General features: G+C 39.6%; 1 protein-coding gene and 1 long non-coding RNA gene across 3 annotated transcripts in view; one reads left to right on the plus strand and one right to left on the minus strand.

Annotated features, from left to right (window-relative positions):
- Positions 1–1622: 1622 nt before the first annotated feature.
- LOC137199863 (uncharacterized) lies at positions 1623–15292 on the minus strand. The gene is made up of 4 exons (XR_010931863.1): positions 15211–15292; positions 14298–14447; positions 13853–13881; positions 1623–2723 (listed from the first exon to the last, which is right to left on the minus strand). It is a non-coding gene; the product is annotated as an uncharacterized lncRNA (long non-coding RNA).
- A 64-nt stretch (positions 15293–15356) lies between these two features.
- The window catches only part of cdin1 (CDAN1 interacting nuclease 1), a 57108-nt gene continuing 46579 nt past the window's right edge, over positions 15357–25885 (plus strand). The window contains exons 1-3 of one of the 2 annotated variants that reach the window (XM_067614452.1): positions 15357–15465; positions 15749–15878; positions 25760–25805. In XM_067614452.1, the coding sequence (XP_067470553.1) occupies positions 15778–15878; positions 25760–25805 (147 nt within the window). In that variant the 5' untranslated portion in view covers positions 15357–15465; positions 15749–15777. Of the gene's footprint in view, positions 15487–15748; positions 15879–25759; positions 25806–25885 lie in introns of both variants that reach the window. The other variant, XM_067614453.1, reaches the window with a different exon arrangement.

Genomic DNA, 25885 nt, shown 5'->3' on the forward strand with positions numbered 1-25885 from the left:
TTTAGCTTCAGAGAAAAGATTGTCTGAAATACTGCCAGAGGCTTGATGATGCCAAAAGCATTGTAGCCTTTCTATTTGGCTGTAGTTAGCTCCATACCGTACATACAGAGAAAGGCTAAGTCCAAAAATGAATGTGCAGAGCCAAATCTTCACTCAAATATTATGATATGGGAAAAGAATGCCTTTGTTTAAATCTCTGACATCAGAAAAATTTGGGAGGATAGATTGTATCAGCACAAAAATACCGCTGGGAGACATAGCTGAATATTGAACTCATATTTCTGAATTCAGTTTTCCACTGCGCTCTCTCTGTCGCAAAGCCATAATTCTGATGATCTCAACTACAATAATGTAATGTATCTGTATATGCCTGTACACATACTGCCTTTCAGGGTGACCCTGTGGCATAAGGCTTTACTGCCAGCACATGTGTGTTGAAATTTAAGGGGCTACCAAGACATTACTGTAACTAATTTCCTTAGACCTCCACTTCTCAGCAGCAAATGGCGAGGATGTAGTGGCTTTATACCTCTCTCTTGCCTCCCCTTCCTCTTTTAACAGTCTTTTAACCCCCAACCCCCAACGCCTCCTCCAACATACTGCCCGGCTGCTCACCCCTGCACAGGTGTTTCCCATTGCCAGTCACAGTCTCCCTCGCCCCAACACCAACATTGTTTTAATACAGAGCACCCTGGGCTCCTTCCCAAGGCTTCTGACAAGCCATCGGACCCATGTTTATCTGCATGCATAAAACTGCATACATCACAGTGTCTACTCACTCAGCCTCTGGGGACAACACATGGTTTTAACATTAGTTCATCCCTCTGAATTGAGTAAAAGTGTATCTGTGAGGCCTTTAGCCGCCACAGGAGAGAGCAGACTGGGGACAAAAAACAGTCAAGCAACTATGTACAGTAGTTGCTTCACAAATGCTATATAGAACAAGTGCAGTGATTACACTGTTACCGTACCTGAGTTAATGGGAGAGGCATGCATGCAGTCATCTTGATAATTTAATTTGAGTGTGCCCTGAGGTGGAGCAATCTTTATTTCATCAGCTTAAAGCAGTTTATTTCATTAAAATGTCTACTTGTCCATCAGTAAGAACCTGTTCCTTTTGAGATAAGCTGGCGGAATTCATCATAATTGCAAATGTTTGCCCATAATGTAAAGACCTTGTGGGGTCTAGTATTCTTTGAGATGAAAAAGGTTGTCATGCATACAAATCAGAAAAAGTGACAGTAATTCCCGCCAACATTTTTCGATTAGTAGCAATTCAGAATGTCAGAGTTGCTCGGACCTGCAGGGCATTATAATTTGGCCCCACAGTTTGTTTTTAAGTCTGTGCTTTTAAAAGTAATCTAATTTTCTCCAAAAACAAAATATCTATTCTTTCATATTTTTGATTGTTTTCTTTGTCTAATTTCTTTCAAGTGACTAACATGTCAACAATTCTAATGAACTTTAGGCTTTCGATCAAATAGCAGTCAGGCTTGAAAATTAGTTCAATACCTCCTCCGCCTTCACTCTTCATTTGAGACTTCATTTGACTTCTACTTCTCCTGTCTCCCACATTTACACACATTTACAGTATACACATTCATATACACATGACACATTCATGTATGCACACGCAAAAACACACACACACACACACATACAGTACACTTGTCTACACCCCACTCCCACACACATCTCATGGCGTAGAGGGGCCTAACTGACAGAGATTGCTGGGTAATTCAAGCCAACATGATTGACTTTATGATCACTTTAAAGCCCCAACTGGTCTTTATGCTTTCAAGAAATGCCAAAAGTTTCCAGCGCAAAAGTGGCAGGGAATCAGGCATGAAGGGAACAAGAGACAGAAAAACCCTACAAGTGCTTCACTTCAGAACCCACCTCCCTCCCTTCCTGCTTCCCTCACTCTTTCCCCTTGGCACTTTTAATGGCATAAAATTATGGGCCTGCAAGAGCGACAACAACTGTCTAAGTTTAAAACATAATACGTTGACAGGAGTGACACGGCCATTTTCTCCTCCTCCCTTAACGCTGAGATGTGGCCACCTCCTCTGCTCTTAAAGAACCAGCCACAGCGGCAGGCCATAGTTGTCAGACGTCACTTCCTCTGTCATTACCCACTGACACTCTTATTGCTGCTGCTTTTATACTGACAAGCACAGAAACACAGAAAAAATAAGCAGTCTAAAAGTATTTTAAAAGTGGTCTCTCCTGATTTTTAAATTATTGCACACTAATAAATAGGAAGATTTGGAACATTTGGAAAGTCTATAAACAGATGTAAAGCATTTGGCATCTTGGGAGAGGTTTACACTATCACATTCAATAGTGTAATGCCTTTCATTCAATAGTCCCTTTCAGATTGATATTCACAGGAGAGATTGGTAAATTAAGTTTTACGCAAAGATAATAAACTTCCCCTCACGTGTGCATTGGTTCCAAGTGTCAGACACACTATATACAGTATGCTGCACTTAAGCAGTGCAAGAGCACATACCTCTGCAGACAGTAAGTCCCTCAAATGTGTCATCAGCACTGTAAATGTTGTGTTTATGCAGGACCCCAGGCCAAGTCCAAACCTTGTCTCAACCCCGATGCGGTGACAATCCAGACCATGAAATTTGTCCCGCAGCGCTAAGTCCTCAGCCTCTGAAACTGTAGATCTGTCTGTCAGCTAAACATTCTTCGCTGTTTGCTTCTGCGGCCTAAGAGAGAGGGAGAGAGAAAGAGGTAGAGAGAAAGAGAGTGGGAGAAAGATCTATAATTCAAATAAACAGGAAGAGCATTATCAATCATAAGCTGCTGAAGAACTTCAGTAGAGAATGTTGTTTTTGCTGTGAATATAAATAAACAAGTTTTCTACAAAGAGAAGAGATGGACCTCCTTGTTCTGGTGTCAGCTTGTCCCAACTTAATAAGTATCTTATTGTTGCTCGTACTATGTTCCCCCCCCCCGTACTTGCTGTGTTGTCCCGGTAGCGGAGCCAAGGCCTTTGTTTGGCTAATGTCCTGTGGTGGCTTCTGATTGGTCTAAATGACCTGTGACACCTCATTAACTCCTCAAGTTGGCCTCTCTGCATCATATTATAAATGGCAACATTGCAAACAGTAGCCATATTAACCACCTCGCACTTAATGGTGTTGGTTTTGATTAACATCACCATCACTAAAATGACAGTGAGGTTAATGGGAACTTTGAACAGGACCTTTAGTACACACAAATGCACATGCTGTAAGTATGCAGGCTTGCACACAAACATGCATATTAACATCTTCCCTATCTTGGCTGATATCATCTTACCGGGGATCTGGGTGGTTATCATAGTAGGCATGAAAAATAAGACTGAACGGCCCAGGAAGCCTCCACTGACTTGTCTATATAGAGCCTCATTAGGGACATTGATGGATGGGCTATTGCCACCACCGGGCTCGCCCAGAAAAGCTCTGGGTATTATTAGTGTTTGTGTGTTTATAAACTGACACTTAATTACAGGTGCAGTATCATACCACATACATTAACGAGTTGTGGCCCACTGAGTATAATGCAGTCTGGATGTTTAAGCGAAAGATCCTTCATTAGAATTACAGCACTGTGTACAAGAATTGGTCAACGCTTGATGATTTAATACTGAAATGTTATAAAAAAGACACATAAATTACGTGTTTGGTGATTTATAAAAACCTTTAAAAGTGTTTTATAGCAGGAAATATAAATTTTGAGTCAACCGAAATTAGAAATGTTTTTCTTTTGGGAAAATAAATTAAATTAAACCTTTGAAAGTTGAAATAGAGGAACTGGCAGAGTATTTCTATTTACTTTTTTTTCAATATTTCCATTATTTTGAGGGAAATTAAGATGTTTCTCTTGTGACTCCTTGTTTAAAAAAAAAACAGAAATATGGTAAACGCATATTTTTTCATCATGCTTTTAATCAGTGGCCTAGGTAAAATGAAATCTTCTTTTGTGTAAAACTCTTATAACAGCAGCAAAAGAGCTGACATCACACTTATAAAAATGAAAAGCACAGTCACTATTTCTGCATTCTTCCAAGTTGCTCAGCTATTCAGCTTGAACCCAGATGCAAACACAATGCTGCGTTTTCTCATTCAGCCAGCAAATTTGAAAAAAAAAAAAAAAGGGAAAAAAAGAAGAAAAAAGAAAAAAGTATATATTGGAAGCAGACCTTTAACTTTCTTTAAAACATTTTCCTCATACTGGGAAAATGTATAACTAGTTTCATATCAACATATATCAATAAAATTATTTCTGAAAATGTAATTTCCAACAACTTCATTAGAATTTACTGCAGGGACAGCTGGTATTTATTTTACTGGTGAGCTTTATAGAGAACTCAGTCTTCACACACACTACTGTACTTGTGTATCGGATTTACAGCTGATAGTTTACTTTTATACCAGAGGAGGTCATACGATATGATATTTTCTGTTTCCCAAAATGGCTTCAGCCAAGGACCCAGACATATAAAACATACTCCTGACAGCGATACATTTCACGTGATGACACCACTCTGAAACAATCTCGATATTGCCTTTCCCTGTCATAAACAAAACCTGACCACAGTTCTGTTTGCTGGTGTGTGTGTGTGTGTGTGTTGCTGTCGATTTGTCTATCCAGTTTGTGTGCGCGGGGGGATAGAGAGAGAAAGAATGGTAAAAGGGACATGGAGACGAAAACTCTTATTCTCAGCGGTAGACAGAGTGAGTAGATGGGCTCACTCTGGGGAGAGCAGTGGGAATGGCTGTAAAATGCACAACTCCATGGTAACTGAAGGAGATGTGGCTCTGCTGAGAAAAGAAAAAAAAGTGAAAGAAAAGGCGGGAGACAGGACGGAGAGAGGGCTGAGAGAGAGAAAGAGGAGGAAGGAAGAGTGAAAGAAGAAGAAAGAAAGCTAAAGGAAGGGAGGTGAGCAGACAGACAGAAAGGGATGGAACAGACATGGGGGAACTCTGGCAGGTGCTTCATCATCTGCTAAGGCATTGTCAGGCCGCCCGTAAACAGTCATTGGGCTTCTCGAGGGAGCAACCTTCTCCATAACTAGCACAGGTATAAATCTGCCTCTTAGCCACTAAATTAGACACATTCTTGAGAGAGACTCACTCTGCAAGTGCTGCACAAACCTGAGGGAAAAAGGAAGACAGAAAATTAAGCTAATCCACTGAGAGTAGTAGAGGAGGTGTATGAATAAGGTATAGCCTACGTGAATTTAACCAGATGGCCACTTTGATCCATATGAAAAATGGTTAATGTTTTCTCAAGCAAAGCTGTTATGAATAGTTCTTTACACCGAGTAAGAATTAATTTCCCCACCATCTCAAGGAGCTGTCATTGCATCACGGGTAAGTGCCTGCTGTGGCTCAAAACTGAGGGCCAAGTCCAAGGTCTGCGCTCTGTCACCTCGTCACAATGTTTATCCTTCATTACGACTCTGAAAACAGTGACACACCCATGATTTTTTTTTTTTTTTCTCAATGAATTTTTCTAACCTATGAAGTGGTGACATTGTGCGACAACATGACACTTGGATATTGTTTTAACACTTGCAGGGGTTGGTGAAGGGAGGAAAGGTTTGGGGGCAAAATATACCAACAGGAGTGATCTAGTGTTCTGAACATATTAAGTTTTTACAGCTCTGTGTATGTGTGTGTGTGTGTGTGTGTGTGTGTGTGTGCAGCCACGTGCGCATACTGCACAATTCTAGCCTGTGAAGAGCATTGCACTCTAAAAATAGCAGAATGATATGTAGACATCTACTAGAGTTTTTATTTGATGAAAGGCAATGTAAATAAAATGTCTACATAAAAAGCCTTAATTATAAGAAAACTGCCTGACATAAACATAGTACAGACACACTTTGCACACTTTCACATAAAACGTAATGCTATGAAAATGTGAAGTAAGGTAAAACTAATCACATGTACTAAAATGTGTACTAAAATGTTCTATGATAAAAAAAAAAGAGGAGAAAATTGCTTACACGGTGTATATTTACATGCTCTATCTGCTCCAGTGAACGTTATCTGCTTCTTTGAACAACTTTTCTGAAGTCTGAGGTCAAATTTGTCATTGGAAAGCCCTGCAAACACGAAACTGAAGTGTGCTGCTATGTGTTGTAACAGGATGCTAATCTCCTAAACACTCCATCTGTATTTGCTAAAACGTTGCCTCACACACAACCTGTTTGCTTAAATAGCACTTTACTGAGTCAAGTTTTCAAAAGGTGTCCTGTCGGTCAAAGGGAGGGAAAAAAAAGTAGGTTAATGTGCAGTCACAATGCGGTAATAATAATACTCTTTATTCTAATAACAATTTTCACAAACTTTTACAATGTGTTTTTTAAAAAAGTTGCATAAAAACAGTTTTTATGAGGTTGTTGTTAAGAAAAAGGTAGGCAATTGCACATATTTAGACCATCAGGTGTTATCAAGGACAACATAATAATGGGAATACTTAGTACAGCTCTCATAATGACTTATTATTTTATTCTTCAAAATGTCCTTTTTGTGATGTCAGTGTAAAAAGTGAATAAAGGAAATAAAAATATATATATTTATCTTATTTTAAAAATGTTAATCACATGAATGCATATCATTATTAAAATATACTTAACAGTTTACAATAGAAATGTACTGCATTAGTCTGTACTAGCATTCTCAGCCAAGGGCTTTGTCAGTCCTCCAGTTTAGTACGACTATTTTACTAGTTCCCCTCTTGGAGAGTTTCTCTAGAAAAATCCCCACAGGACTTTTTAACATTCTAATAAAAAGATTTTACAGAGTGGTGTGAGTGAGAATTTTGGAGATGATGCCACTGAAAAAAAGAAAAGGAGGTGAGCACAAGATTGTTAGTGAGGGACAGGAAGAATAAAGGGGAGGTGATGAGCATATTTTACTCATAAATCAAGATGACAGCGTACCGTATCATACAGTAAGTTGAGTTTAAGTTGGTCGAATCATGCTGAGCAATGAGAAAATTATGCTCCAAATCAGATCAATGCACTCTCAGTAAGTTAATGTGGCTGTGCACATCAGTATAAATAAATATAATAAAAGATGTATCATGCTAATGTTGAAGTTTTAAACTTCTAAACAAGATTAATTGGAATAAAAAGTTCTTTCCCGCAATGCAAAATTAAACTCACATTCTTTTGTATTTATTTAAAGAAGTTTTCTTTTTCATTTTTGATTGATCACACAGACAATAGTGCATACTAAATCAACTAAGCCATAATCAACCTTTGATACAATAAGCCTAGTGCTGACAGAAATAATCCACTGGCCACCTTCTTAATGAATAATTGATGCCCATCTTAACAGGCTAATGAATGAATGTGGTTTGGGTTTGAGTGATAGCCCTCTTGTTGGAGAGCTATCCCAGGAGGGACGGGGCACTGGAGACGGAGGTGCCATCCTCTATAACCTGTATAATTGGTCATTTGACATGAGTGACTTGACTGCGTGTGTCCGTGCACCGCCAGTGGAGGCTGACCCTTTTACCCTATTGTTTATTAGCGCTGTTCCAGGTTATCGCACCAATTAGGGCTGGAATAACAGTGATCAGGAAAGGAAAAACAGAAAGTATAAAAATGCATACTATTAGCTGAGGGAATGGAGGATCAACTCACTCATGGCAAACATAAGAGAATACTCTTTTGACCTCACTAAAAATATACTAGAAAGAACAAATAATGAAGAAATAATTATAGAATCGGATGATAAAAGTGACAGATGCAAAATGTTTTTTTTTGTTCTTTTAAAAGTGGATGCTGTGTATCTTAACTAAAAAAAAAAAAGAGTGTGGAGAAGTGACAAAGCTCCGAGGCTTTTCCCTGTGTGCCTTTGCGTTGGGCTCGTCCAAACAATCATACTTACATTTTCGCACTATTATGCGCACACCCTATTTCCACAGGTCTGATAACATTCTCACTGCAGTTTCGGTGTGGCACTCTGACTAAACAATACCTTATTGACATGAGCTCTGGCCTCACAATAGCCACAAAACATCAGGGTTCCTGTTTTTGTTGACACTGTTGGAGCCCTCCATTGAAGGCAAAGCCACTGTGGACACAGCAATGCATAATTGGAGCTCTCTGTCATACAATACAACAAATCAACCCTTTAAATGTTTGAGCATGATAAGGCAGAGAGGAGGCACACAGAGAGGGTGCGGGACAAAGACAGGGGGAAGTCAGGTGAATGGAAGTGTGGAAAGTTGATGGAAACGGAGAGTTGAGAGAGACTGTGGAGTCAAGCACCACTAGGGGACAGTAGTAAGTCATGGACGGCAGCAGCAGTGCGCGTGTATGTGTGTGTGTGTGTGTGTTTGTGTAAGCATGTGAGTGTGTGTGCGGCAAACAGTGAACAAAAGACTTTCTTTGTTGCACTCTCAGATAATAAAAGAATTCAGAAATAGCTACTTGACTGCTTTAGAAAAGATCTTGACAATGCATTGGCCCATAATGCACAGGAACAGCTCCAGATTTACATAATCATATGTAATGTAAACCACTACGAAGCACCACAGCCAACAAACAAACTGAGTGGGGAGAAGGTGACAGAGAGAGAGAGGGGGATCCACTTTCCCCTATGGACTTTATATACTTACGAAAAGTACGCTTAGCTTCATCTGCCCACAGAAATTTTGTGAGCTTCTGTTCTGATGATTCAACAGAAAATAAGCTTCTCAGGTACACATCAAAATATACTTAAAACAGAGCATGAAAGGTACCAATTTTAGGCATAAACTGTATTTTAAAATGATTTATAGCTTTAATTATTGCATTTTCCTGAAGGAAAAAAAAGCGTACAATAGAATGCTGATTCCACACTGACAAAATAGAAATTATATCTGGTATAGAAAAGGAACCCTGTGTGTTAATGAGACATAAAAATACAGGGCACAGATCAAGATGAATGGTCAGAGCATTTGATGCTGTTACTTGAGGCATTACTATTTATATCTGTTCTCTTTGTGTTGTATGTTAAAAAGGGTCATTTGTTTAGTAACTGGTTAAAACAGAGAAGTTAACACCTCCACGTACCTCTGACGTTAGATATGACTGTCAAGAGGGAGCCAGTGTTTCTTTTTTGCTATGGTAACCGAGTATGTATATTCAAAACATGCTGCCTCCTCCTCCTCCTCCTTCTCCTCCTCCTCCAGCAATTAAAAGCAGAACAATAACAATATTCACCAATGACAGCGGCGTCTGTACAGTAGTTATGCCCTTCGTTAGTTTCACAATGGTCCTCATGAATTAGTTAAGTCTGTTAATTGCACATTTATTACACTCAAGGCCACAGAGAGATATACTAAATGGCCCCAGAATAAAATAAGACTTGAATGCATATAGGAACCATGATAAATAAATTAAGCTTTTAGATTACAGCTTAACCTTGTGTGACAAAAAATAAATCCTACAAATTTTATTTATGTAAGTTTTCATCTTTTAGAGGAAAATGTAAATATCTTAACTACTTAGTTTATTAAAAAAAAGAGCAAAACTCCGAATTACCATACTTTACTTTAGTATAATGAGCAGGACTGAAAAATCATAGATTAATAAATTGTAAAACTAAATTTTAGGAACTTTATTTTTAAGTTAAAAAAAGCGAACAGCCCTAATTATTCCAATATAGGTATTTACATTTGTCTCAAGTACCTCCAAAACAACATAGTGACGATCATGTTTATTCAGAGACAAGAAAATAAGGCAAATATCAAAATCATCCGGCAGCATAATCTCTTTGTGTTTACACTTTATCATCGCCTTTTCTGATCTCCGGCGTGTTTCATTATGGAGTGACGTTTGAGTGACACTGCGCCGGCTGTCACAGCCATGTGCTGAGGTTCCCTCTCATTTCCAGCACCAACAATAATAATGACTATTCTAGTGCTAGCCCCACTATTTGTGTTATTGTTGTGGGGTGTCAGACACAAGCCCTGACGTTTGCTATGCTATCAGCAGGAGTGTACAAATACAAACACATTTGCCTGAGTTATTGACCTTTATCTCCCCACTTTCTTGACAGCCTTCTCCAGTTATTGACAATACAAACACATGGGACGACGCATAACCTTTCATTTACAGAGCACTCTCTCTCTTTTTGTCTCTCCCTCTCCCTTTGCTCGTTCTTTCCCGCAGTCTGTGTCTCTCTGCTCTCGCAATTTGTTTAAATAAAATGGGGCAGACAATGGTACTGCTCATTTCTGCCATTTTTCTTTCACTCCAAATTTCAGAGGATAATATCATTAGACCGATACAATGGCTGCTATTCAGCCTTAGATACACAGATATTTCAAGTATTCAATATAGTTTTGACATGCTGACATTAGGAGAGAGTGTTGTTTCCCTATTTGTTTGCTTACAGTGTTGATTCTGTGATATATCTTGTATTCCTAATGCAAGATTTTTGTCTTTATGATGTTAAAATTACCAGGGAAATATATAGGCTACATGGTCAGTGCAGTCAAAACACAAATAATGTGCAAAAGATGCACAAAGAAAAATGATTTTGAAAAGCTAAAAATTGCCACTGTTGAAAAATAAATATTTACTGCATATGTAACATTTACATTTATGTTTAAACACAGAAAAGTATATAGACAGTAGTTTTATTTATGCAGAATGAAGAACAACATAATTATTCTGAAAATGGGACTGAATCCATAAACCCATAATAAACAGAATAATTTACTGCATCTCAATACAGCGTTGAATAACAATGGTCATAAAAACCACTACTATTCCACTAATGATTCTCCTCGAGGATTTATTGTGTTTTTCAATGTGTGTCCTCTTGCATTTCAGCGTGAAAAATAGCATACATAAAATACGGGTGTCCCCACCAGTCATCCCCTCTGCAGGTACTTCAGAGCCCCAAAATTAAATTTTAAACAATCCAGACCAGTGTTTGGTGACCATGGTTAATCATCAAGAAACAAAGACATCAAACAATATGTGATAATGAGAAAAATGCCTCCAGGATATTAGGGGATGGGGGGAGAGCACAGCGTGAGCCGCGGCGGCAGAGCTAGGTAGAGAGGCCAGACCAGACACAAGCTGCATTCACATGTCTGTGTGTGGTGATGGTGGGTGTCTGTGTGTGTCTATGTGTGTGTGTGTGTGTATGTGTGAGTGAGCGTCTGACACACAAAAAAACCCAGACATGCACGCACACACGTATTAACTTCTATCTCATGCACATATGCACATGCATGTATGTACACACACTGACACACACACACACACACACACACACATTCACCTCTTATGGAGTTAAAAAGCCATTAAAACATTGCTTCTTTTTTAAAGTTCATGACGAGATAATTAGAATTCAGTGTATGGAGCCAGTGGTGAGATTACAGCTTTGTGAAATTGTGCTTCATTTTGAACTTCACTGCATCACGCCTCAACCCAATTATCTGCAGTTAAAATGGCTTATTGAGGCTCCAAACTGTGACTGACAAAAATCCAGATGAACCAAAAAAGTTTTCTTAATAGATAAAAGTGATTATTTTCCCTAAATTTTCCAAAAAAAAAGCAAAAAAGGCTAGACTTCAAGCTAAAATATTATTACATTTAGATGATATTAATATACCTTAAATGTGTATGTACTAGAAAATGAAATATTTTAAATGTTCAAGCATTTCAACATTTTGAAAAATATTTAAATTATACTGTCAGTAATAAGCGTAAGCGAATGGTTTCATTTTTCATCAGGCCAGTGTAATTAGTGCTAACTAAAATAAGAAGTTGGGCAGACAAGAGAAGGGAGGGAGGGGAAGGAGTGTTGGGTAATGAGGAGAAAATGTTTTTTTTTTTTCCTCTCTTACTCTGTCATACTGTTATTGGGTTATCCTTGATTGACGCAGCGTTAACGGTCTGGCCAAATCGAGGCAGATCCAGCAACCTAGGCTGAACGGCAGCATGTGCAGCCACCTTGGTCATGCAAATTGCACCCGGGCAACCCGTTGACTATGATTAATGAGCTTGGGCTGCAGCCTTTGTTTCGGCGTGCAGCCATTTAGAGTGAAATACAATCCCAAAATATTATCAATCCCCTATTAATCCAGTAAATTTGTTCACATCGCACATGTTGTTTTGAGCAATTGACATCAACAACGTGCGCGCGTATGTGTATGTTATGGGGGTGATCACAATTGCATTTAATTACATGTCCACTAATTAAATTCATTAAAGGATAATAAAACAAATGGAAGGAACACGTTTCAAAGCTAGGGTGAAACACATGTGTCTTGTCTCCCATGATGTAAAATATGGATGTGGGATTTTCAGGGCCAGTCATGCTGTTCAGGGGGGAATGCACGAATCCGATACCTTGCTAATACTACAGGCATTTCCTGGTTATGGCTTGCCTCATGTTTAAACTGTGATTTTTAAAGCTGAGATCCCAGACTCCCCGAAGATTGGAGAGCAATTCTGTGGTACAGAGGAGTGAAGTCACTGACTTCACAAATGGAAAAAAACCCGAAACATTATGACAGTAATGCTGATGATCTAGTGTAACAAAATGCTCTCTTTGTATGGTGAGTAATATCACTGGATATGGTAAGGAGGGACTAATATGCAAGACATGGGAGGACTTGCAATTTCCTTAAACTGTGTGATGAGGAAATTACACCTCGCAAATCTTAAGATGCATCCACTGAAGATGCTGTCGATAAAAAAAAAAAAAATTCTCAAGCACACACATTTTCTCCTCTACACAGCCACACACTTTCCCTCTCCTGCAAGCAAAATGTAAATGTTTTCCAGGCATTAAGGTATATATAAGTGCCATTAGTGGCACAGTGCTTAGCACTACAATGGTGTGCCGAGAGCAGTGGAGCAAAGATCAGTGCAGCGTCTCCTGGATATCAGAGGGAGACATCCTTTGTAAATTCATCTCCCACTGTGAGCAGGCTTCACAGCTGGTTAACGGCACTGTGTGTACCACTGCCCTGTTTACACGCAGCCTCCAAAGCACTCGTCTTTCCCCCTGCATCCTTCCCCTGTATCCCCTCCATCTCCTCACTCTCTCCTTCAGCTCTCATCACATCCCACTGTGGCTCTCATAGCCATCAAAGATGCACATAGACACCAACTGATTCATGCAAGGGTGTGTGCGCACACAGGAATACACACACACACACACACACACACACACACACACACACACACACACACACACACACGAGTAGACACCTACACACATAACAAAATCTCTGATCCCCCAGCTTTTGGAGCCATTACAGTACACTGCCTTCCAACCCCTTCTCTGATTTTTATCTTTTTATACCATCACATTACACTGATCCTTTTATACCTATTACACACGCGGCTCCCCACCAAACCCCCTGATCCACTGATACCTAGATGAGTAAACTGCTCCTCCTGCCCCTGACCTCAGCCCTTTGTAGCAATCAGACCAGACTTCCTCAGAGGCCCTGATCTTATCTGGCCATACCAATCCCACTACACAGCTCCCTTTTGTAGCCACCACAGAGCACTGAGCCCTTTCAGACGCGGGGACTGTGCCGGTGAACACACAGCCCGAGACCTCAGCTCATCTCAGTCATCATACTACACTGCCCAACAACAATGAGCTCTATTTTCTGATGCACCACAGGTCAGATAGATCCTTTCTGCTCATCCATGCATTGTTCACCCACAATGAGAGAAACCAGCAATGTTGTTGTCAAAAGAATGTATGACTATAGAATTTGTTTGATATCTTCTTTCACATTTTTAAAGCTAATTATTTGTGACCATTTTTGTGCAAAATGATGGGACAATAAATAAATAAATAAAACTCACCATAAAATGACTTTAGGACTTCCCTGCATCTGTATGTAAAGAGAGAAGGTTGCAGAGAAAATCTATTAGGGTAGACGGAGGTTTAGCACTGTTCAGAGACTAATTACACAATAATGCCATTGTAAAATAATATTGATCTCTATTTGACAAATTAGGCCTTAAAGATTGTAGTCCTATTTCAGTGTTGTCTAAAGTCAACACTCCCGATATAGACAATCATATGGTTCAAATGAAAATAAAGAAACTGAATTAATCATGAATGAACTATTGACTATTTTTTAAAACATCAGTTTGCATAGGTGGCAATTCCTCTTTTTTTTAAAGTCAACATTATAGCTGTATGTTTTACAAATCTGCAGAGTTTTTTTCTACTGCAGTACTCTAGGGCATATTATCATCCTTGGTCTCATTTACATATATGCGCCTGGGGCATTTAAAGCAGTACCTTCACTGGTGAGGTGAAAGGTGTTGATGATTCTGGGGGCCCACGGTTGGAGATGGCCCACGAAAATTTCTGCAAGTTAATTAAGGAAAGCCCGGACCAATATTCTCTCAGGAAGCAGAACTCCTAGTATCTATGCCCCTGATTCAACCACTGCAAGGTGAAAGAATTCAGTATATAAACATCACTGATGTCTCACTGCAGTGCAACTAGGTGAACTCCTTGACTTCTTTTTTGGTACATTTTTTAAATCACTTCACTCCATAATGAAACTAACTTTGTCTTAATTGGTGGAGTTAGTCGTTTAAGATGCTAGAATTTGAAGCTGTAAATGAAGATGAATAGTAACACTTTGTTTTACCTGGGCTGTTCTGTTAGGATTTACAATTTTTAAAAAAACAGAAGAGTCAGGCCACTGAAACTGTGTCACAAGCTTCAGCACTGAAAAATATATCAAATTTTTAATCATTAAATATTTAGTTTGTTTATTTAGCCTTTGTCATACCCAACAGTACGTTTTATGTTACATCAGACGGTAGGCTACAATATAAAAAGTCACAAATGAGAACATGGTCAAAGCAGATTATCCGTGCATGGAATCAGTGAAGGAAGCAGCATCTTTTTAAATAGACTATAGGCACAAAGGCAGCCTGTATTGTTTTAGTCATTCTCATCAAAAATGCAAGCAGGCGCAGGACCAATATTAAACTGTGAAATCAGTGACACAGCAACACCTTTACACTAGGAAACGCGCTCCCTCCTTTCTCCCTCTCCGGTTGCCTCTATCTCTCTTTCACTCTGTCCCTCAAATACGACTTCCCTGCACGGTTTATGTATTTTTGAAGAGTTTTTTTCTGGCCTTGTCAGATTTTAGGAGTATTTGACGAGTGTCGCAGGACAGCCAACGTCAACTTACTTCAAGAACTGTCCTTTGTGAGTATCGCTTACATTTTACGAGGATTGAGAGATGCTTCAGATCGGCAGTGAGTGAGCAGCATGTCATTGCTAGATACCGCCCCTCGTGCTGCAAAATAACCAATCATCTGCCAGTATACTCAGCTCTCGTGGATGTATCGACCAATCAACGCGCTGCTCACATAAAAGTCATCTCTTCAACTTCCTAGCGGGAAGCTGCTATCGAAGAACTGTCCACAGGCAGCAGGAGTCAATGGTAAACAAGCCGATTTGAATGGTATTTATTGTTCTGTGGCCATATTTGACAACGTTTTACATACATTAGCTGTGTTGTAATCCCTCCAAGATGATACATTGAATTGTATGTCGCCACATGCTTTTAGTGCGGAGCGTTAGCCATAACATAAAGCTAAGTTCGGTTAGCAATGAAGGTACAGCTGTTTTTGACAGCTGTTAAGTCACCTGACACGTTTGTTTACTTCTCAAAACCAGATTTCTACAGTAGCATTAGTTAATTAAACTCTCACCTGTCTGTACAGATAGATACAGTGGCTGATAAAAAAGAAAGATGAGACTGTCCCGAGCTGAATATAAAGAGATAGCGAAATGGACTGAGCAGCTGAGACCTACCCGGCAGTGTATGAAGATGTTGAAGGAAAGATTTCCAAAGTAAGTGGTTACTCACCGGACTCTATTCATTTTGTCAGTCTCTTTTCTCTTTTACGTGTGCTTTTTCACATGGTATAGTTGCTGTAGGTGCGTGTGTGTTTTAGTGAGAGGGTGAAAACACCAAACTGCTGTACATGAACCAGACTTTGTGCATTGTGAATCAACGAGTAATGTGTGAAATAAGATGTGTTTAGATAATGGGAAAGTAATCTGTAGTTCTGCAGGCATGTCTGGTCTTAATTACACTTTAAATTAAATGATTACTGTCTATCAATTCCCCTAGAAACATTATTTATTCTTGTCTCTCTTTGTTTTATCTTCCATTATTAAATATTTATAATCCCGTTTAATGTACTTGTTATGATCACTAATTAATTCCACACAGCTTCTTGTATAGGCTTTCACCATAGCATTAGCCAATGTTTTGCCATGCAGCGCCTGCACATCCAGAAATCGAAGAGAGAGGTTAATGGTTGTGTTTGCCTTTCTCCTTGACACTGAGGGCCCTCACTTTATTGAACGTAACATGTGTAATCCCCCAAGGCCACCAGGACACCATGGCAGATCCCGTCTAGGTCACTTACAAAGTCGCATGTATTTGGAGCTTCCTACTTCCATTGTGACCTAATCACCAATCTAGAAGAAGGTATCAGGTCCCCAAAGGGGATGCTGCTGAGCTTGAGCTTGCCTTTGTTCTCACTGTTCGCATTTTACAGAATATGTCATGCGTATAAAGTGCATCTAATATCCTGTATGTTTAGGCACCAACACTAGGAGGTCCTTCTCATGTTTATTTTGAGTTCCTTTTCTCCTTTTGGTTTCCTAATCCAAACTGTTCAAATGCCAGTTTTTTCGAAAAGTTGTACTGGTGGGTGTAATAATTAAAGGAAAACATTGGACCGTTTTCCTTCCAATAATTCTGCACGATCTCTCCCTCCTGGAGGTGCTGGCTCTTTTGTTTAGTCTTGCTGGTTATTGTTATTATTTCGTTCACCATAACCAATCTTGGGGAGGCCCTTGCTCTTTAAAATCCCTGAGTCTCGTCACTGGGCCTGACAGACAGGCACGGCAGCAGTGTTTTCACAGCCTGCGAAATTATTCTGGTTGTCCAATCAGCTGAGCTGGGCTCTGGAGGGTTAGTGATTGGACTGGCAGGAAATCAGGCTCTTAAGACATAACATATCGACTAGGCCATCCATCATCTCTTAGCATGCGCTCAGGCACGGCAGTCAGCCACCCCCACCCCACACCCCTCCTGTCCCCTCGGACTGTGTGGGAGCCCTGCCACTGCGTAAATATTGGCTAGGCTGGGGCTGGCAGGGGGAGTTGGAGGGGGGTTAGGGGTTTGTTGTGAACTGGCCTGCACTGAATGGGTGGGCAGAATATTATTTGGGTTATAATAGTCAGAGATAGAAAAGACAGGTATCTGGATATCAAATCATTTCACATCGCACTGGATGATTTCTAAATGATGCAAGCAATGGTGAGGGAACTGTAGATTAATGTATTGTCTGCCAGCGTAATGTTGGAAACTGTGCTAGTTCTTTCAGGGGGGTGTGCTATATTTTTGGTAGAGCAGGACACGCTTATTTTTTTAATTAAGTGATTATTTCATCATATATACAAATTTTTAATATTTTTACGCTAACCTTTGTATTCAAACATATAAACCAATCAATATATGGAATTGTTGCCTGGGTCATGCATGGAAATACATGCTGATAAAATTTAGCTGCAATTATCGCCGGGCTATAATTCAATATTGTCAGCTATTGACTAAGTGAAGTCATATCGTGATGATAGGATGGTACTGTATTACCATTTTACAAAATTCTTATTACTAAATGAATGTTTCTGAGCAAATTGTAATTAAAAAGTAATAAAAGGAGTTATTGAAGTGTACGTATCACATGTGCAAAGACCTGTCTAGTGTAAAGCAGAGCAGTGGAACATATTTATGTATTACATCATTGTGGTGCACATCACATTTTACATGTGATTTTCCAAACCATGATAAATATAAATATCAGAGAAAATATTCTGATTAATATCCTGATATTAACTTTAATATATTGTCCAAAAACAATATTGTCCAGTTTTTTTTGGAATTAAAACATTAATTTGAAAACAACATTATATTTGAGTGTCATGATGTAGATCAATAGCAGTAGCCATTATGCTCAAGTCTCTGAATGCTGTATTGTGTATAAAACCATTTCGTAATCATTGCTTTTGATTGCGGGCTCAAAGGGAGGAAAATTTAAACTTTGAACAATATGATAGTTATAGACAATTTCAAGGTAATTTCCACGGAAGGTCTGTCATTCTTTCTGTTGTACTATGAGTATAGTGGGAGGAGAGAGGGAGGGTCCCATAGACAGATAGAAAGAGAGAGATTGCGATGTGGAGTCCCTCATCTGTAACGGCTGCATAACACAGATGTTGGGAGTCATCTGTCAGCCTGGCCTCTCTTGCCGGGCCCGAGCTGCTCTGGGGGGAAAAGAATTGGACACGGTGCTGTCACTTTTTACCCCCACTCACAATGGAGGGACATGCAAATATCAACCCCCATTCTTGCCCTCTCTTCCTTGCCCTCCTCTTAGCCAGCCGTGGTGTCCTGCCTAGTATCTGGACCGCGGCTAGGCAGCAAGGGGGGTAAGGGGTGGTGGGGAGGGGGGGGCTCATCGCAGGCTGGTGCAGGGAAAAATGTGACATCAGTCCCATCAGGTCCTTCTCTTGCCACATATTAGAATTGGAAATGATGGGCTGCTCTCTGAGGCCTGGCCTGGCTTCCCCTGGGTCCAGAGGGGACCCCAGTCCTTCAACCCTTTGTCCCCCGAGAGAGTCTGTGCAAGGAGGGCGAGAAAAAGAGGGAGGGAATGTGAGAGTCCACTGTGTCCTTCTGTGCTATATTATGAATGAATTTGGATGTAATGATTACCCCCCTCTTTAAAATGCCATTCAGCTTACTCCTCATATGGCTTTCACAGTTATAGAAGTGGGAGGGTTTGCAGAAAGGGGCAGATGCCTCTATTTTGGAAAATGTTTTAAAAGTAAAGTGTGAAGCATCCCTCCCATCAAAATACAGCCAGTGCCTCTCTCTCTCTTTCTCTCTCTCTCTCTCTCTCTCACACACACACACACAGACACACAGAGTTCCCTGGTGAGGAGTCCCTGAACGTTTTTCGAATCGGGCCCTAATGTGCCGTTTTCATCAGCACTGAGGCGGGCTGCAATATGGTGCTGGGGCTCGCTCTGGGAATATGAATGTTGATTAAGCATGCGTTCAGCCTTTTGAAATTCTGAAGAAGTGTCAGAATAATGGATGTTGAGCAAATGTCAAGCATTTGTTAATTTCTCTGTTATTTGGGGTTTATCTAGCATGATCTTTGGAAGGAAAGCGCAGGGCAGGGTTGTTGTGGCATGTGCCATTGATATGGTGATTTCTTGGCTCCAGACACTTTGTTTTTGATGGTAATATCTAGGCTCAGGAGGACGAAGCTTAGGGACTTGCTCATTGATTATTTATTATGGCTGTAGTGTTTATCTCTTTTTTTACATGCTGGTTAAATCCACAGATTTGGTAATGGGCATGATGCATTAAACTGGCAAGCTCTTTATACATTTAGTTTAACTTTATAGCTCAAGAAATTGACAAAAGACTTGATCAGTTTTTTTTTTTTTTTGTGGACTCATTAGCAAAATGGATATATCTGTATACCTTTCTATTATTCCTCTGTACCAGCTTAGTGTTATTTGCAGTGTAGGCACTGTTTAATTCAAACATTGATTAAGACTTAAGGAGCCTTTTTACAGTTTTTTTTTCACACCTAAAAATTCACAACATTACATTAGGGTACTGTTTGGGCAAGATGATCTAATCACAAGTTAATGAATCTTGTTACATAGCTTAATTAGATAGTCAGTTCAATCAGCATTTTTCATCAAAGTGTATTATATTTCCTGATTTAGTCACCAGAAAAGTCACATTCTTATTTTCACTTCAAAAAGCTTTAGTAAAGCTCACCTGAATGTTTTAAAAAATATATATAAGGTGAGAGGGCATCTAAAGACATATGACATACTGAAATAATAACATTTTAAATATTTTAAATTGTCCCAGTTGGATTGTTTCTAGCTTTAACTGCGATTTCCATCATTGTCTCTGCGGAATCAGCTGAGTTGCTCTGTTGTAGCTCTTGTGAAGGTAGAATTCCCCAGCTATTTTGTAGCCTGGAAGTGGCAATGACATTACCCAGAGGCTGATCTAGTGCAGAGCTTGTGAGGGCAGCCCCGGCAGCCTCCAGTGCACGGCCTCACACTTCTGGCTGCCCATATTGAACAAAACACAAACTGGCAGTTGGGGCTTAGGGGTACAACCCTTGAAGGCTGAGAGACTGGCAAACTAATTCCACAGCTTTATGTGGTTAGATGAGCATTGGAAGGGTGAGGGGATGAATGAAGTGTAAGCAGAGGAGGAGAGATGTAGAAAGAAGAGAAGCTGTGCTGAGTTTACAACTTCATGTCAGGCTAAGGAGTTCATGAATAATAGATGCAATCAATTACTTGATTAGGAAGCACAGGAATGACTACTTCCTCTTCATATCATAGGGATGTTGTCCAAGCACACTCTATAGATTGCCCTGCCTTTTCGGCTCATTGGGCTAAAAACACTGAGGTAAGCAGCCCGTTGCACAAGTAAGGTGTAGCTTATAGCAATTATAGGGACACTATCTTGAAAGTTGCTGGGTTGCTAGACAAAATAAGATGTAAATATTTGTAGAGACAGATATTCAACTTAGGAATATGATAATGGTAAAAGCAAGTATTGTGTGCTGTACTTGGCAGTAGCATCAGTGCTGTCCCTCAACCCCCAAGCCATACACACACACAAAGGGAAACCTACAGCAGAGTACTACAGTTCTGCTGGGCAGCTATGGTAGAGTCTATTGCCCCAGGTTCTCTTTGCATACTGGGATCAATTGCAAAAGAAGAATGAAACAAATTGCGCAGAATGGTACAAGTTTCCCAGCCACGCTTGGGGGAGTAGGCAATTGGTCAGTGTAATGTGTTTCCTTGCCAGACCAGTGGACGCTCGCCACTTGACGGATAACATGGACCTCATTTTCAATTTTCCACGAGAGTTTGCAGAAGCAGCAGTGACAATAATTATACTATAACAATGGCAACGTACTATAATAGCCATAACATGTTTTGTCACAGACAGAGTCATGAAGATCCTTAGCTTTCAAGAGGAATCACAATTAGGGTGGTGATTGCGGGACTTTTCCCGCTTTTTTTTTTGCTACCATTATAAAACAGTTCTGACATCTTCGGGCACCTCAGTAGACAGGAATTTTGAAAGATTGTAATAAAGTGAAGAGGGCCGGGTAAGGGTCATATTTTCCGTCTATTAGGACAGCAGTAGGCAGTGAGATGCCCTGTTGTGCTTCTGCTAAAGCAATTTCTGTCCACAGTACACCACAGGCTGGTAGGTTTTCTGTGGCCTCCCCAGAGAGACATTGAGGAGGGGGTTCACTATCTTTTAAATGTAGTGGAATGCATTTGAGTCAAGCTTTGAGTAAATATTCCTACAGTAATGTAAGTAACAAGCTTGAGAATACAGTGATAATATAGTGAAACTGAAAGAAATATAATTTTACTTCAAATTCTAACTTTCGTTGTCACTTGAACCTAATAATACAAATAATATACATTTTAATGCATATTATAAACATTATAATACATTTTGGCATCTAACTTAAACAATTGAAATTGAAAGAAGGCTATTCAGTTGTTTTACAGAAAAGCAAACAAACACGTAAAACTAATTTAAACTGTAAACACGTGTGCTCATTGTGCAAGTATTTGTTTGAAGCTGCATGACACTGAGATTTGTGTTTGCTTCTATCCCTTGTCAAAATATATCACATTTATACATTAACGCATGAACATTTTTTCTACGCATTTGTTTCACTGCAGATGATGGTAGGCTTAGCTGAGAAACAGATGTTAGCATTTTGCCTATCAGCATGTGTAATTAGCAGCATTTGCATATCCAGAGTGTTTAACCCACATTCAGCTGTTTTTCACTTTAGAAAATATTGATATATAGGAAAGTAAATGCTTAATATATTATTGTTGGCACTTTTGCATGAGTGACATCTTAAGATACATTCTGGCAATGCTAGGAAACCATTAGCTAATAATAAAAATAAAAGAGGTGTGGGTAGCAATAGAATGACGTGTTCAAACTAAGCATTATCTCCATACACTCTCTAAGAGTGAATCATTTCATCCATGTCACCCCCCTCTTAAAATAGCTGCATTGCCATTAGTAAAAATATGTGCTATACCTCAATTAGCCAGTTCCATGCCCTGAAGAGTCGCACCATGCAACACTCACTGCATGCAGATACACCAAATGCTAAGTACTGTCGCAGCATATGATACCAATGCCATTAGCCAGGTGGCTTTCATTACCTAAATTACAGCTATTGTTTATAATTAATTATTTGTAAATAGGAAGATTCTGAATATAATTGATAGCATGATTTCCCCCCATCTCCTATTAATTAGGTTGATGGGAATTTCTAGTCTTTTCACTGCTGTTTTCCGAATGCATAAGCAGATCAGGCAATTCAACACTCAAACACCGCTTATGAATCTGACAAATTCAAGTTTGAATTTGTCAGATTCATAAGCGGTGGATGGCGTAACTTAATAGAGCCTAAAGCACTGACCAGACAGGCATACCAGCTCTGTGACAAAGTGAAAGTCCCTAATTGTTTTTAATTTAATCTGCCGCTTTACTATTTTGGGTGCCAGTGCATATTAATGCTCTGTCTTATGTTGTAAGGAAGGGTAATTAGGTTGAGAGTGAATGAGTCCCTAACCACTCTTCTGTTACCCAACCTTCTGTTTCCCCATGTTCTAAATTACATCCAAGAGGGAGGGATTTTTTTTTCTTCTTATAAAGGTCAATGTGAGGATGCGCTGTAGTGTCACAGACTCTTTTTGAAATGTATTTTCAAATGTGTTCATTGTTTACTTTAATAAATTTCAGTGACTGAACACTGATTTGAAACCATACCGGCAAACCTCACCATAATTCATAAAATACATTTAAGTAGGCTACGTAAGTAAGACAGGGATTGGTGACCTCAGTTGTTTACTTAGGCGTCTTACCAATGGTCTGTCTATACACAGATCGAGTTTTTAGGGCTCCAACCTCCCCGCCTCTGTTATAGCCAAGGGGTTGTTTTCGATTTACTCTGAGAAGTTTCTCTAATCTTAGAATCATTTTAATGACATTGACATAAACCTTTTTTTTCTTTTTTTGTGGCTTATTTTTCAGTTGTAACCTCATCATCAGCAGGAAATTGTAGAAATATAAGAAAAGGTTTAACATCTTGTTACCTAACTAATCTAGCTGCTGCACTCATAATGTGCACAAATATGGATAAAACTCTAATTACTAGCCATTTTGTAGGCTAAAAAGCTGGAATAAATGAATCTTGTTTTGCAATAGTAACAGAATTTTTTTGTATCAGTTTATTTATTTTCAAAACCCCTGAGATAAGATAGAATTCTACAAATACTGGCATTATGAGGCAAGAAGGTGGATGAATTACTGTGAAAATGTAATGCTACTGTTCAGCAGGCATATCAGATCCCTATTGTAAGACTGCACTTGGCTCCATATTTTAGCATGATGTGAGCATACTGTGCCCAGGAGAGCACAGGTTGGATATACATTAATGTAAAGCCTGCAATAACTTACTACTAATGTCTTTTAAATGGAAAAAGGGGCATTATACAATACGAGTGCAGTGTAAAACTTGACAGACTATAAAACCAACCCAAACTCTTGGTTTGGTTCCAGATATATGCACTCATCTCTTCACATTGCTCTCATTTTTTTTTCTCCTCTTCAAACCTAACAAAAACACATTCAAAAACACATCATATTTATGTACTTACTTTCAGCAGTTGTGGTGCTTTTGTCTAGTTTTGATGTCAGCAAAAATGGATTGACGTAAGAAAGAAAAACAAAAGTCCCCAAAGTTCTTAGTGTTTTTGAAACGGATATGTTTTCCCAGATATTAAGAGCAGTTTATGTCCCTTTAAAGTTAACAGGGTATAGATTTAGCAATTAGGCAGTAATCATGCTCATTATAGAGAGTAATCCATTTAAAACCTAACAGATGTCTGTTCCAACAGGGGGATCGCGATGGTCCCATGCAATAAGGCTGTAATGTTGTTGAAATGCTCAGGTGCAAGGTTGAAGTGTGGAAGAAATTTTTTTCCTCCCTTAAGTGTCCTCATGTTGACAGTTGACCATTTAATGGTCCACTTAATTGCAGTGGCCCCTTCGTCCCCAAGCATCATTGTAAATTAATGCTGAGGTGGCAATGTTTTTTTCTGAGAGTTTCCCCTACTTCAAACATTCGGTCATTCTCTTTTGCAACTGTACTTGGTGGTTGACGAGAATCATCTGTGTGATGGGTTGAGCCCCAGAGAGTTTCTAATTGTTGAGAATTCGCTGTTCTCCAGCCAGAGCAGTAAAACTGTTTAAAACTGGCATTTGGAGATTCCAAGATGATGCCTTTGGTGGGGTGAGTCATTATAAACTGCTAAACCATTCCAGTGTGTGAAATGCTTTTATTAAGATATGGTCACATACTGAGACTACAGACGGAAATCAAATGTTTGAGATTCCTCTGGCTTTGTTTATAAGTCACATGGTTATTTCATGGTTTATAGTGATTGATGTTGAAGGCCTATGTGGACTCAATATTTCAATGTGGATTGGAAGCTTCAGCTTCTCTTCAGTATTTACATACCATTCTCAGGCAACTTGTAATGAAAAGTCCATTAAATTTAACAATCAAGTATACTGAGAGCAGTATATGGAGACACAAAACCACTGGAGACGATCACAGACCGGTTTGTATGTGCGTATGCATGCTTCCGCTGCATTCATATGTTTTCTGTTGATATGAGGGGTGGAGGTATGTACCATCCAATTAGAATAATATCTGTCACTGCTTTAAATATCTTCAACTCAAAGGATGCAGTGGGGGTTGGGTAGGGATATATCGAAGGGGCTGTCGGAGCTGCCTGTTTTCCAGGTTTGCCTCTCTGCCAGGTGTTTGACATTGACTGGAGCTGGAGATGAATGTAGCTTATGGCAACCCATGGAATTGACCGACTCCTGGGAGTCCCAGCTTCCTGCAGTGAAAGTTTCCATTTTCAAAGCCCATCAGTTGCAGTGGGAGGGCTCCAGAACGGCCCATATGCCAGCGCTGACAGTGAAGCAGGAAAACTTTCCTCTATCTGTGAATTGCTACACCATTCACACAAACAAATACAGACACTCACAGCGGTCACTGCTTTTGCAAAGAGACATCTACCAAACCAAGAGGCGTAATTGGACTTGAACTCTACCAATTATTTGCATGAATTGAATTTAATTCCCTCTGATTTTGTACTGTTTGCTTACTTACTGTTTTGCTTTGTGTCGTTTTACAACAGTATAAACTGCACTTCAATTTTGAAAAAAAATGCTTTAACTACAGTAGCCTAAATTTAAATATGGTAGAAGAATATGGTATGTATGAATGAGTGAAAGAAAAAAAACAGGCTATATTTTTCTCATCTCTCATACCACACACATCCTCCCCCTTTCTCCCACCCCTACGCCATCGTGGCAGGAATCCTTTGTCAGAGGTGTTCATCTGGAACAACTTTGCCACACTTGTTTTCATGTTCTTTTAGATTACAGGGCAGCTGGCCCCAGCTTTGAAGCTCCCCCTCTCCCTTTGTCTCTGTGCAATGCACTCTGGTAATTAACTTTGTCCTTCTTTTATTTGTTCCAGTCACTCGCAGTCCACTCTTCTGAGCATCTTCTCCCTGGAGTACCAGGTTAGAAGTTTTCTTCCTTTGTGAGCCCTGACAGGTGCCTAATTGAATGATGAATGTCCCTTTATTTCTTTGTAATTGAA

The sequence above is a fragment of the Thunnus thynnus genome, chromosome 16 (assembly GCF_963924715.1).
Source record: "Thunnus thynnus chromosome 16, fThuThy2.1, whole genome shotgun sequence".
NCBI lineage: Eukaryota > Metazoa > Chordata > Actinopteri > Scombriformes > Scombridae > Thunnus > Thunnus thynnus.